General features: G+C 47.6%; 1 protein-coding gene across 1 annotated transcript in view; it reads right to left on the minus strand.

Moving 5' to 3' along the window:
• The window catches only part of MFSD7 (major facilitator superfamily domain containing 7), a 13,877-nt gene extending 2,653 nt beyond the window's left edge, over positions 1-11,224 (minus strand). Inside the window, exons 1-8 of the mRNA XM_009331532.1 lie at positions 11,213-11,224; positions 10,842-11,000; positions 9,700-9,919; positions 4,828-4,904; positions 4,573-4,710; positions 3,885-4,001; positions 2,116-2,268; positions 109-266 (exon numbers count right to left, since the gene is read on the minus strand). Coding sequence (XP_009329807.1) covers positions 109-266; positions 2,116-2,268; positions 3,885-4,001; positions 4,573-4,710; positions 4,828-4,904; positions 9,700-9,919; positions 10,842-11,000; positions 11,213-11,224 — 1,034 coding nt within the window. The remainder of the gene's footprint in view (positions 1-108; positions 267-2,115; positions 2,269-3,884; positions 4,002-4,572; positions 4,711-4,827; positions 4,905-9,699; positions 9,920-10,841; positions 11,001-11,212) is intronic.
• Positions 11,225-14,397: the final 3,173 nt, after the last annotated feature.

Genomic DNA, 14,397 nt, shown 5'->3' on the forward strand with positions numbered 1-14,397 from the left:
GATGGCTAGCACTGGTGTCCACGCTCTTCTCTATCTGCACCCACACCCCTCTGTGTGTGTGTTTGAACCCAAGCTCAGCTGTCAATTGGATTTAACCTGCCTGCTTACCTTGCAACAAAAATCAGACCTGTAGATGTGCCCTCTCCCACGGGGTAGGAGCACTCCACAGCCAGCTCCATGGCAATGGGGTAGATGGCAAAACCAAAGAAACCAAAGAGCGAGCTGGTGATGGCCAGCATGACGGCCTGATGTCTGAACCGAGAAGTCTGCAGGCAGAAAAGCAACACCAAAGTCTCAGTGTCAGCAGTGCTGCACAGAAAGTCTCTGAAACCATAACCTGCAGGAAGTCCCAAGGGCTCACTGTTCTTACCAGTACCTTTCCTACCTGTTCCTGAAATCTCTCTTTTACCTCCAACCATCTATAGTCAACAAAAAGCTACATGATGGAGTATAAATATAATCTGTTGAATTTAAGCAAGGGGAGAGAGGATCAGCAGAGTTAGCTAAAAGCATTGGTGTGGTCATACTACTGTGACTTGACTTCCTGGTCAGTAACTTACCAGGAGTGTGCTCAGCATATCTCCAGCACCAAGTAAAACACACCTTCCTCCCAATGCAAGCTAACATTTCAGAAGTGGTGTTTGCATTGGGCTATGTATGAGAATTCACTGGGTTGCTGCAGCTCATTGATAAGGAAAACTATTCCTTACCATGTTAGACTCATGTTTGTAACATCGGGGTTTTACCACAAAACAAACAAAAAACCACCTGAAACATTCACAAACCCTGGAGATTATTTTAGTACCTAGGACAGCCTTGTCCCTAAGTCTGGAAAAAAGAGCATGGCCTTGTCCAGCCAATGCTAGTAAAGTCAAGGGCATAAATCCTGCAGCCACAGTGCTGGTACCTCCTTCCTTAACCATGTAATAAATTCCCACAGAGGAACACAAGGTGTCTGTCATGGCATGGCTGCAGCAGGCCTGGTCCAGCTAAACTGGTAAGGTCAAGGAAAATTCTGTGTGTCCGGTATTCGAGTTCAAAGCATCAAGACATCAAGCAGATTTGAATGGGTGGTTTTTGGTTTACTACTTTGAACTAGTAGTTCAGCTGTATGGGATGAAGGGGATGGAGGGAAGGGGAGGAGGGAAAGGTTTGCTTGTTGCTTCTGACACAGCCTCTTGCCTACTCTGTGCTTTACCTGAGCCCAGGCATGCTGACTTGTATTCAGAGCATGCCCCCAACAAATGCCAGAGTACTAAAGGGGGAAATGCAAGGTTTGCTTTAGGCATCTTGTCCTACACTGAGAAAGGCATTGCATTTGTCTGTCTCTTCAAACTGGAGCTAACATCACTGGGATCTTGGCCCAGGGGTAGGTGTGATCACGCTGTATTGAAAGTCTGGATTTTTCAACACACAGGAGAAAGGCACAGCACAAGCCTGCTGGGAAAGCAGAGACCTGCACCTGTCTGGGTCCTCTACAGTGCTAGGAGTCCTGTGCCTCATGCTCAGGTTCCTGCTGGGTGATCGCTCCCATTTGCAGTAACTACGCTTGAGCACAGTACTTGCACTCCAGCCCCATGGGTGTAAAGTCTCCAGGTTCTGCATTCCTCTCCTGGCTGGATTCAAGCGTCCCCCTTTTCTGCATCTCCCTTGTCTTGTCTCCTCGAGGAACTACTGCAGAACTAGGCACATAACTAGGTCCTTTCTGCTAATCTTACACTCCTGGCAGCCAGCACTGTTAAAGGCAGGTGTTGGGAAAACTATGACATTCTTGTTCATTTTTGTAAGAAAGATGGATATTTAGCAATTCCATTTCTTTTTGGAAAGAATGGTCTCAGGGCCAGTAAACAAACTTGGTGATCCAATGTAACAAAGTAAAATTATGCCAATTTATTTATATCCTGAAGCAGTCTGTCTCAGGCTCCACAGTGACTGTGAAATCCTCAGTAAAGGATTTTTCTTTAAAACATTCCTAGCCCAGAGAGATAATCCCAAAGCATAACACGTGGCTTAATAAATACGATGACATCAAATGACCTTGGCTTGAGTTGACGATTTATCGGATGGCAACAGAACTAAGCCCACAGGTATGGTGCAATGCAAGGGAGAACTCACCACTGCAAACACGATGCTGGCAAGTGCACTCAGACAGAAACAAATCTTGGTGGACTCTATGAACTTCCTTGTGCGGTCGACGTACAGGCCTAGCAGGAAAGCACCCAACAAACCACACACTGTGAACAGTGCACCATTCAGGCCAGCAAATTCCTGGATGGCAGAAGAACAAGTAACTGAGCAACTAGAGCAGTTAGGAAACAGGTTTTAATGTCACTGACCCATCTGCCTGCTACTAGTGGGTCACTTACTGAGGTAGGAAAAGCTTCCCTGCCCATTGCAATAGCTGAGGCCTCCACAGGGCTCTGAGGCAAATAACGGGGCCCAGGTGCTGCTACAACAGCAGGGTCACAGTACTCCCAAGGTCTCAATGGATGACAAGTCTCTGCACACCTGGCAAGGGAGACTGGGTGCAGAGCAGCAGCAGTTCCCTGGCATTAAATGCTCCAGCCCAGGCATGAGACCGTTCTTGGCTCCTCCAGGGGCAATCAGGTGCCTCGTCCACACTGGTGGTTACAGGTCCAACTGTCTTGGGATCTGCTACTGTTTATAATCATGCTCCTGGCCCTTTTCTTACCAGGGACCTGCACCAGTGGAATGTCTTCCACAAGGCTGGCAGCCCCAAAGCATGTTAGACGAGATACAGTATTGCCTGGCTGTAGCAAGGAGGTCTAATTAGAGAGGCAGTGAGCAGTAGTTAGGTTAGGGTACATGCTCTGTTGCCTGCAGTGACTATCTTTGCTTGTCCCACTCCTTCAGCTCCATAAGAATTCAAATGTAGACACCAATCCTGAAAGCAGGGAAGCTTCAATGAATTTGGGTAAACATTTTTGGGAGCCTCAGGGGCAGGCCGGAAAGAAAGGGTATCTGGAATAGCTTCTATGGGCTAAAGGGCCAAGGCAAGCCACTCACACACAGTCAAAAGCATCATGATGCACAGAAAGTGAGGCTGCAAAGTTTAAAAGATTTCCAGTTAAAAGCCAATGGAGTGTGCAAATATGACTGGGCTATGGAGCACTGAGCCAGGTATCAGACCTGGGAGTTGAGAGGGAGTGGACAGAGACCAGACATGTAGATGTGCATACGTAACAGCTGGAGAGGTGTTTTAAGAGGACCTCCATGGGGATACAGGCAGGAGAACTGAAGTGCTGCCTGCCTGAGGGGAAACACAGGAACTGGGGCAGCCCCTTGCTATTGCAGGGGAGAGAGCAGGAGAAACCAGCTGTGCACACACTGTGCTCAACTGTAAAAGCAGCACCTGGTCGATGTCATGGGAAGGACGGGGAAACAGCTGTCACACTACCCATGACTTCCTCTGTTGCCCTGGCTTCATGTAAGACTGTGCAAAGAGGAAAAGGCGCTTGCATCAGCCTGCCTTCAGCTTCACTCTAGGGCCTGCCTGGGCCCAATCCTACGTTGGGGAAGGTGTCAGAAGGTTGCATAGACAGCAGTGCTCTGTAGTGGCTTAGAAAAAACACAATACCCTTTTTTCCTAAAAAGTGTCTGAAGAGTAAAGGTTTTTCATTCGCAAATGGGAGTCTGGCCACGGGCAGTAATGAAAATGCAGATCATCCATTATACTGAGAGACTGACTTTGCTCTGGATTAATGTACTGCTTTATCGATATTAGATAATGTGAGCACACAAGATATGAGACAGTGCAGCATATTCAACTGTCTTCATTTTGCTCTGAGTCCCTTATCAGGGAAAATCATTTTGATTGTATCATAGATGATGTGGACAATGGGGAGGAAAGGAGGAATACTCACATTTGAATACCCCTTTTCACAAAGGATCTGTTCTAGCAGAGCTGAAAAGCAGGTGAACATCCCAATTCCTCCTCCAAAGCACACTGCCAGGATGATGTACGGCTTGTTTCTCAGGAGCTAGAGAAAGAAGTTAGCGTATCAATTAAACAAGTGGAGGGGGAAAAAAGGCCTGGCTGTGACAGTAGACTTGAGGGTCAGTGGCTCTGACCTCTCAGTTGGAAATATTGACAGGGCAACCCTGTGATCATTAGAGGAGTTTGGCTCTCTCCTGTCAGTTCAGCCGGAGGACAAGTTAAAATGGGAACCATGTAGGGAGCAAGGATCCCTTCAGTGCCCAAATTCTTCCTTCACTTTGCCATGTGCTATCCTACCTGTTACCACATCTGCTCAGAAGGCTCAGGTTGTGTGGTCCTCTTGGATGAGCCCAGGGGTGCCTGTTTGAGCTAGCCGAATGGCAGCCAGCCCGCAGCTGAGCAGTCACATAGCATCTCTTGCAGCTTTGCTGTGAGCAGCTTCCACTCCCTGAGGAAGGAAGGGATCCTGGTCTCCTTCAGGGGGCTTTCCATGGTGGGTTTGGTGGAGTGGAGTTCAGAGACCGCTTTGTCAGCAGATTCCCCAGCATAGCCCTGTCTGGCAGGGCTACATCCCTTACTCCAGCTCTGGTCTCTCTCTGTGCTACAGCACTTACCATTTTGAGCCCCGTGAGGAATGGCTGGGAGGTGGAGGTAGTGGCACTGGCTGAAGGAGGCGTTGGAGGAACCTTCTCGTGAATCCCCACAGTTGCTAGAGCACAGGCTGTTACTGCTGGGATGGCATAAACACCCAGCTACACAACACAAAGTAAAGACATGTTACCAGTCTTTCCAGCTCCACTGCCTCCAAATAAATAAATTAGCTGGACCCCAATCAGCCCAGCTGGCTGATTAAAGCAGTTTTCATTTACCATCAATGGGATGTGCTTTCCTTCAGGAACTAGTGCAGGCGACAGCACGTTTGCTATAAGAATACCCAAGGGATTGGCTGGAAGGAAATAAAACAGAGAGAGACTTTCTTCATGCAAGCAGTCAGAATCATGTGTCCACCCCTACTGACAGTCAGCACCAGAGCTGCAGTGGGCAGCAGAGCAATGAGTAAGGACAGAACAAGGCATATATAGGGAGAAACCAGGAGGGGAACATTTGGAGACGTTGACTGTATGGTCTTACTGTTGCCACATCTGTTCCTTCACCCCCATGAAGTCCATTCTATAAACCTCTTTTCCTACAACCCCTAAATCCTGTAAACTTGTTTTCATCTATAAATCACAGTGTCCTCACCTTCACAAGGCTGCCTCAGTAAATGCTACACTGAAGGGACAAAATGAAGATGGACGAATCCATGCCATCTGTCCTGATGCTATATAGCAGCAGTAACAAATAGAGGTGCTTTTCCTTCTTTACTCCCCCTTTGCCGGGCCTCAGCTCGGCTGGCATGACAGATGCTCCATTGCCTTAATTGTCTTAGTGGCTCTTAACCGGACTTAAACTAATGTGTCTGTGTCCTTCTTGTACTGAGGAGCCTAGAACTGGACACAGCTCTTCAGATATGGACGGGGACCTCTCTCAAGCCGCTGGCACTGCTCTTCCCAATGGTCACCAGGATGCCATTGGTCTTCTTTGCCAAAAGGGCATGAAAAGCAGGAAAGCCCTATGACAGCTCTCTAAAGTGACCCTAGGTCATTCTTGACACCTTTCAAGCCAATACATTTCATCAGTAAAGCCCAAGCTGACATATAAGTTGATCTCTGCTACCAACTACAAAAATCACATAGCAGAAGAGAATCTTGGACACTTTTCTGTACTGGAGTAGGGGGTTGCATTGTTATGGGGCTGGAGCTGAGCAGCATGTGAAGCAGCACTCCTGGGACGCAGCTTGGGAATGTCTAAAATTGCAGGAGATAATTTCTTAACTTTAAGGTGATGTTCTGCAAACAGTCAAACTAGTGAAGTTGATTTTCTACTAGTGTGCAGTGATGGGGTTAGAAAAGCCAAAGCCAACCTGGAATTGAGTCTGGTGGGAGTTGTGAAGGGCAACAAGAATGGCTTCTACAAGTACATTAGCAGCAAAAGGAAGGTTAGGCAAAATGTGGGCCTGCTGCTGGATGGGGCAGGAGACTTGGTGACAAAGGACATGGAAGAGGCCAAGGTATTCAATGCCTTCTTCACCTCAGCCTTTACTGGTAAGACCGGCTTTCAGCCCTGAGACCAGAGGTAAAGTCTGGAGCAAGGAAGATTTACCCTCAGTGGGGGAGAACTAGGTTAGTGAACGTTAAATAGACCAGACATACACAAGTCCGTGGGATTGACAGGATGCACCAACAAGTGCTGTGGGAGCAGGCTGTGTTAATTGCAAGGCCATTCTTGGTTATCTTTAAAAGGCCATGGCAATTCCAAGAGGCTCCTGAGGACTGGAAGAGAGCAAATGTCGCTCCCATCTTCAAGAAGGGCAAGAAGGAGAATGCAGGGAACTCCAGGCCTTTCAGTCTCACTTTGATCCCTGGGAAGGTCATGAAAAAACTAATCCTGGACATCATTTCCAGGCACATGAAGGACAACAGGAGAAGTCAGTGAAGGAGAAATGCTTAACCAACCTAATAGCTTTGTACAGTGTGATGACTGGCTGGGTGAATTAGGGGAGAGCAGTGGATTTTTTTTTAATCTCAGCTTTACTAAGGCTGTTGACACTGTCTCCCATAACATCCTCACAGACAAGCTGACGAAGTACTGACTAGATAAGTGGACAGTGAGATAAATTGAAAGTCAGCTGAACAGCTGGGCCAGAGGATTATCATCACTGGCATGGAGTCCAGCTGGAGGCCAGTCATTAATGGTGTACCCCATAAGCCAATACAGTTTAACCTTAATGAAAAAACTGGATGATAGGACAGAGTGCACCCACAGCCAGTTTGCAAATGATGTGACACTGTGAGGAGTGGCTGATAGAAGAGACAGCTACGCTGCCATTCAGAGGAACCTCAACAGGCTGGATAAATGGGTAGAGGGGAACCTTGTGATGTTCAACAAGAGGAAATGTAAAGTCCTGCACCTGGGGAGGAATAACCCCATCCACCAGTACGTACTGGGGCTTACCACCTGGAAAGCAGCTCTGCAGAGAAGGACCTGGTGTGGGGGGTAGGGGTCCTGGTGGACACTAACTGGACCATGAGCCAGCAACACAACCTCATGATAAAGAAGGCCATCAGCATCCTGGGCTGCATTAGGCAGCGTGTTGTCAGCGGAAGGTGACCCTTCCCCTCTGCTTGGCACTAGTGAGGCCACATCTGGAGTATTGTGTCCAGTTCTGGGCTCCCCAGTATGAGGGAGACATGGACTTAATGGTCCAGCAAAGGTCCAGAAAGATGTTTAAGGGATTGGAGCTTCTGTCATGTGAGGAGAGACTGAGAAAGCTGGGACTGATCAGCCTGAAGAAGCTGGTGGAAAGCAGTTTTGCAGAGATGGACGTGCAGTTCTGGTGGACCTCAAGCTGACCATGAGCCAGCAATGCACCCTTGCAGAAAGGTGTCCAACAGCATCCTGGGCTGCATTAGGAAGAGCATTGCCAGCAGGTGGAAAGTGGTGATCCTTCCCCTCTACTCAGCCCTGGTGAGAAACACCTGGAGTACTGAGTCCAGTGTTGGGCTCCTCAATACAAGAAAGATACACAGTTAATGGAGCAAGTCCAGTCAAGGACCAAAGACATTATTAAGGGCCCAGAGCATCTCTCATACATAAAGAGGCTGGGAAAGCTGGGACTGTTCAGCCTGGAGAAGAGAACCTTGATCAGAGGTTGTGAAGAAGAGGGAACCAGACTTTTCTTGGTGGTGCCCAGTGGCAGAATAAGAGGTAATGGGCACAAACTGTAACAAAGGAAACTCTGTCTGAATATAAACTTTTTTACTGTGACAGTGATTGAACACTGAAACAAGTTGCTCAGATAAGTTGCAACACCTCCATCCTTGGAGATAGTCAAAACCTGACTAGACACAACCCTGGGCAACTTGCTCTAGCCAGCCCTCCTTGAGCAGGGGGTTGGACAAGACGATCCCAAGAGATGCCTTCCAATGTTGTCTGTTCTACGATTCTGCTGAGGCATCATTAATAGTGCTATAGCACACAACAACCATAGCATTTCTGCTCTGTACTTGGGAACGTACTAGCTTATGACCCTGGTGAAATGTTACCTGCTTCTAACTACATGGACACAATTAAATACCAGTTTCTGAGGAGATGGATTAAAGCTTTTCTGCTGCGGTAAAATGCATCTGGTCATTATAGGGGACTGCCTGAAAACTACTGTCAGGTGTTTCCATGAACTATCGGCATGCTGAAGCAGTTCCAGAAGATATGGGTGAGGGGTGGAAATATGAGCATAAACTTGAAAAGACTAAGTGACACTATCTAAGTAATTACAGGGTTTCAGCCGCCTTCTCTTCCTGGGAGGGGAAATTATATGAGCCTAGGCTAAGAATGGAAAGGAGATCAGGGTCGTGTCTAGTCAGGTTTTGACTATCTCCAAGGATCACTGGAGTTAATCAACTGTACGTTATGGTCCAGGGGTCCTGGTGGATTAGCTTGCAGTACTCTGCAATGGGGCTGCGTGTTTGTGGACAGCAATGCTGATGCACTAAAGCTGAAGTGAAGGTCTATCTCAGCCCTGGGCAACAAGGTGAACCATCAGGTCCACCCTATTCTAGGGAGGGCAGTGCAAAAAGAATTTACTTGTTCTGACACCATAAATCGATTCTTGCTAAACAACAGTGCCCACGCTCTGGGTTTGCAGCAGCATTGGGAAAGCTGTATAGGGGTGCTCCTATGCCGCCCTTTTCCCCATGCCTACCCCTTCCCCACAACTCCAAGGCAGTGGGGAGGGAAGGCGGCTGTTGGCTGTTTTGAGGTGGGGCTCCCCCACACATGTAGGTACTGTGAGATTTCCCAGCTGGAGCCAGTGAGCCAGCCCAGTTTCTGGGGCACCTCTCAAGTCCTTGGAGAAAGGAGGAAGAGATTTCTGGCTGCTGGGGAAAATGTCACATGGAGGGAGGAAACAGGTCTCTCAAGTGCAGTATTCTGTCTCTAGCAGGGCCCAAAGGACCCAAGAGAGGAATGAGATTGGAGCAAGTGTATCTGGTGCATCCCCTCCAGTTTCCCAGCTTTCAGGCACTTTGCAAGGCAGATGTGGTTTCTGCGTGGGTAGTCCTGCTGCATTCATCCCCAACATGTTTGTGTGGCCAGCTGGGTATATTTTATCTGTGCGTGCATACATACCAATTGGGAACACATGCTCAGCCTTCCTACTGGACGAACTGGTGGACAAAATTGCTGCAGCAGCCTCACCTCTATCCGGTTACAGAATTTGGCAGCTGTGACCACTGGCATCACATGCAATTTGGACACCTTCCTAACAAGCTGCAGAATTAAGGCCACTACAGACTTTAGATTTAGTAACACTGAGGGCTGTCCCCAACCTCTATGATATTTAGGTAAAGATGATCACTTTGTCACGGCAGAGAGGAAGAAGGTTAGGAGCCTGGGTGGCTTCCTTTGAACTTTGCACCTGGATGTGGCTAAGGCCCACTTCTTGCTCTCCAGCATGGAAATGCCTGCCTGTCTTGCGGGGCCTTGAAGGCACTGGTTTATTGCACATGGCTCTGGGTGGAGCTGTATTTGCAGGGTCAAATGGCTGTAGTACAGAGGGTTTCCCCTGCCTGGTGCCTCTGAAAGGCAAACAAATGCCAGCAAGTTCTGGGAGGCAGCAATATTACTTTGCAGCTATCACTTACACATTGATGCAATCATATTTGCTGTCGCTCTCTGGTGGTCTGGGAACCATAGTGCTGCCAGCTTTGTCGGTGAAAAGATGATAAGGGGCTGTGCCAGTGCACAGAGGCATTGCCCAATAAACAGGTACCAGTAACTCTGGGAACCCAAGCTCAGGAACTTCAGGACACTGAACATCCGGATGATGCTACCCGTCATGTTCAGCCATGCGCTCAGGATCACCTGCAGCAAGCAGAAACAGCCAGGGGTTGTGTGATGAATCCTGAAGGGCAGAACTTAGTGCAATCAAGTAGCATGAGCAGGGTCTCAGATGCACTACAGGAGATACTGGATGTTAGTAATCACTGCATGGAAAGTTGCCTCCAGACCACCCCTACCCCTTTGGACCACTGCAAGATGCTCCTTATCCAACAGTGAGTGAGTTACCTGTCTCCTTAGGGAGCAAGATGGCTGTCCTGGCCCCACATGAGAACTACACCACAGTGCAGCTTATGCAAGACAGCAGACACTGTCATGGAATTTATGAGAAATCCAAAGTTCATTAATTACACTCTGTCTGCAAGTTTGCGTGATCAGCCATGCTTTGCTGTGACAATCCAAGGATCATGGCAATGAGTAATCTAGCATATGGATACTGCAAACGCTCTTCTATACCACTAGCATGCTAGTGTTTCAGTGCCACACTCCACAACACTCTTGCTTCTGGGAAGACTGTGTAGAGATCCCAAGCTGGCTTAGCATAGACCAAGCTCTGATCTGACAGGGGTCCCTTGCTTGCACCCTTCCCTGCTGCTCCTTAAACTGGCCCTGCAAACAAAATAGCTGTGCTAACACTTTTCCACAGCAAACCCTCCCCAATTACAGCAAGCTCTTCACAGAGTCAGCTCTCAGCAGCTGTCCCTGTCAGTTGGCTAAGACAACAAAAACTGAAGCAGGAAAAGGCAAGTAGGGATGCAACATCATTCTGACTTTTCCCACCGCTCCCCACCTCACAGGTGATGTGACAGCTATTACTGAACTAGGAGCTTGCAACATGCTCATCCTCTGCAGCATTTGGGAAGACTCCCGTTCACATTAGTGCTTTGTGCAGCTACTGCTGTCTCTAGGTGAAACGCCCTCAGGGAAACAGAACAGTTCAACTCACAGCACATCTGAGCCCCACGCTGTCGAGAACCCATGTTGCCACCAGACCAAATGGGATCGAGATGAGGAGGTACACTATTGAGAGCCAGTTGACCATCTCCAGGGAAACGTGAAAGTAGGCAGCTGTCTTATCAGCCACAGGAGCAAACGTCAGCCACAGCTGCAGAGTAGAGAGCAAAGATGGGTAACCATGAACACCTCCACCAGAACAGAACTCAGCATCCCCTCAAACTGTCTAACTGAGTTGCGAAGGGGCTCGCTATCTCAGTCTCTCCTTGAAATCCATCTCCATCCATCTCCTAGGATGTTAAGGTTGGTAATAAAAACTCAAACCTCCAGTGTCTGCAGTTACTCATGCTAGGACTATTTTACCACTGATACCATCACTATCTTGGCCCAGAGCCTGCCATCTGTTTCATTACCTCATCCCCAATCCCCTAGTCCTGCTGCTGGGAGCTGGTAGAAGCAGAGGTCAGTACCTTTTTCTGTCCCCAGGCTGAACCCGTTGGCCCCCGATTCACTTACTTACCTGACATAAACCACAAGCAATCCTTCTACGTTAGCATAAACAAAACAGAGGCTGCCACCTCCTCTCTGCAACTAAGAGCCTCTTAAACTCAGCCTGGTACTATGGTTGCATTGGTAACCCCTGGATGTGGCCTTGTAAGAACAAATTTGCTATGTGTCAGCCAAGAGAGACATTATTCCATGCTGCCCTACACACACCTAGGAATTTGCATTATTCAATATATCAGAACACATAACAAGGAAACACAATAGGTACTTTAATAAGTATCCATCTTTTCCTTCCAGTGTCATATCTGAAAATATTTCCCTAAACCTTGTTTTAGGCACTGGTTTCCTAAGGTTGCTGTCTGCATCTGGTTTCTTCTGGGAATGACAAGGCCTGCTTTGATCATCAAATCAGGTCCTGAGATCATGTCCACAAGAAAGAAATGAGGATACTACCCCAAATTTAAGGATGTTTCTGTGGATTCTTTGTGAAGATGCCCTCTCTGGTGCTTTTCGAAAAGATTGGCCTAACCTGCGAACAGGTTTCAATAATGTGGATGTAAGCTACTCCACTGTTAGAAGATGATCTTGCAGCTGCTGAATACTTCAGATGATAAAGTTTGCAGAAACGTGAACAAAAACTTCAGCTATAGCTTCCTACAAAAGAAGTCCAGCCACTGCCTCTTTCCAGGCACCCCTCTCTGCCATCACAAGCTTCCTCTTCACAGCCTGCATCCCGCACACAGCATCAGCTGTGGAGTTCATGCGTAACTGAAAAAGGGCTTGGGTAACCTCAGAGGAAGGCGTGTACCTACACTCTGCTACTTGTTATTTCCAGTGTTCTTATTTACTTCTCACATGCTAGAGACCATAAAAACTACCACATTAAATGGAAGTAGAAGGCGAGATGGGCTTTTCTTCTTTCTTAGTGTCACTGTGTGAGAATAGCCACATGCAAATCATTGTTTAGCTAACCTTTTCTCTTAGCAGGGATGCAATGAGTAAATGGCAGTAACAGAGAAGTTTTGAATGTATTATCAGTGTCCTAGCAAGGACTTCTAGCATCAGCCCTTTCCTCTTCTCTGAAAGGAGCTGACATGCCAAATCCCCTGCATCCAACATGAAGCTCACATCACCATGCTGGGCTCAGACACACCCATGTGGGTTCAGTTAAAGGTCTGACAGGGAGTGGATTTGGTGTTTACTCAGCTTCCACAACCAGGTGGATGAAGATGCTGGGTGCTGAAGGAAATTGTACTCTTGTTAGACAAGCTCACTGGGAGACTTGCAGCAGACTTCTAATAAGATGAGCTTTTTAAAAATTCCTTGAAATAATATATTATAGTGGAATGATGTTACCATCTTGTCTCAGGAAAAAATTTCACCCACCTTTGTTTTTCCAGAGCTGATCTCCATCAGATTGGGATGGGAATTTAAATGTTTAATGCTAATGTAACCATTTAAATGTTACAAGCATCACTAAGGCATGAGCATTAGTTTGATTATGGGGTGCTAAACTGCTGCTAAACAAAACCCAGCTGTGTATTTCTAGCAACAGCAATTCTCAGTTCCTCACTGTCTTCCAGATGGGGGTGGTGGTGGTGATGAAACACTGTACCAGGAAATAGTGTAATCAAAGAGATGGTACATTTTGTAAGCCAGCTTCAGGTACATTTTCACCCCTCCTGTTCCTCCACACAAGATGCTCACGCAGGCATGACATCATTAGGAGAATGATGCCACAAGCCAGAGCATAGCATTTTGTGTTCAGTGGCTGTATACGTCTAGGTAAGCTGGGATCAGGCACTCTGGCATGTTTCCATTAGACCTAGTAAAACCATTCCTTGCTGAAAACCAAGCATTTGGGCTGCCCTGTATTTCTATCCTGAGCAAGAGCTCCAGTTCTAGCATATGTGTGTGAGAGCACAGAAGGTGGGAAGTTGCAGCCTGTCCAAGCCCAAGTTTGTTCTTCAAAATAGGAAGTGGGTTTCTTTATGGGTCTGGAGAGATGAAGTATGTTTCTGTCTCCATTCAGACAGTGGTTGTTTACCCTGTGTTGCTCTAACAGAGAAATTAAGAACTGGGCAATGGAGCTCGAGGTGTAGCTGTGGTCAATGCAGCCACCAAATGCCCCTGCAACAAAGATAAGGCACTGTGGGGTTTTGCCAACATAGGAAGATGGCCATGCTAAGCAAGTGAGTATGCCACGTTCTGCTTCTGGTTTTCCCAGCTACAATGACTTCATCCGCAGTAGTTAGCAAGCTCTTCTGCCGGGCCCTTATCCTACATGTTGTTTCTGAAACTCTCCACTGCCAAGGTTGGTAATCACACAGGGACTGCTGTGATACACATCCCCTCAAGCAGAACAGGGTGAGGATGATGGCAGTTCTTTCCTGGTGAGGTCCAAGCCCTGTAACCTCTAAGGACGCAGAATAGATACTGAGAGAGGTTTCTCTCTCCTACACTCCCCAAGGGCCATTGTCTTAACTCAGCTTTGGCACACCAAAAACAATATCAAAGCTCTCCAGTGTAGATCACAGTGACAGATGCAGGAGGAGAGATCATGTGTGGGGTTATAGGATGCCAGCCCCAAAAGCTGGTTGCTCCTGGGACAGATAAAGGAAGGAGAAACAGGCAGACACCTCTGCCCTTGCAGGGTTGTCTACACACTTGTTCAGTCCCTGCACAAGCCTCACTTTGTGGAAATATGCCCTTGTAGTCCGGTCAAGCTGCACTCAGCTCCATTGCTTATGTAGCCACACAGGCCTAGAGCCTCAGTATGAGGTAAAGAAGGCATCAAGGGGAGTCTGTGTTATGCACTGCACTACTATGTCCATGTCCACATACTCTCCTCTGAAGGCAGCTCAATGGAAGTCACAACAGCAGCACTGAGACGACTCAATGTCTTTTCCTGACTTGCAGTAGTGACAAGCAATTTCCATGCACCCACTATGGCTTATGTCACTTTTAAGCCCTATCAGGGCTACAATTAACCAAAACCTTTTAGCAAACTTTGACAAAATTCCCAGCTTGGCACCCTGCAG

Source organism: Pygoscelis adeliae, unplaced genomic scaffold (genome assembly GCF_000699105.1).
Source record: "Pygoscelis adeliae isolate BGI_AS28 unplaced genomic scaffold, ASM69910v1 Scaffold289, whole genome shotgun sequence".
NCBI classification, from domain to species: Eukaryota; Metazoa; Chordata; class Aves; order Sphenisciformes; family Spheniscidae; genus Pygoscelis; species Pygoscelis adeliae.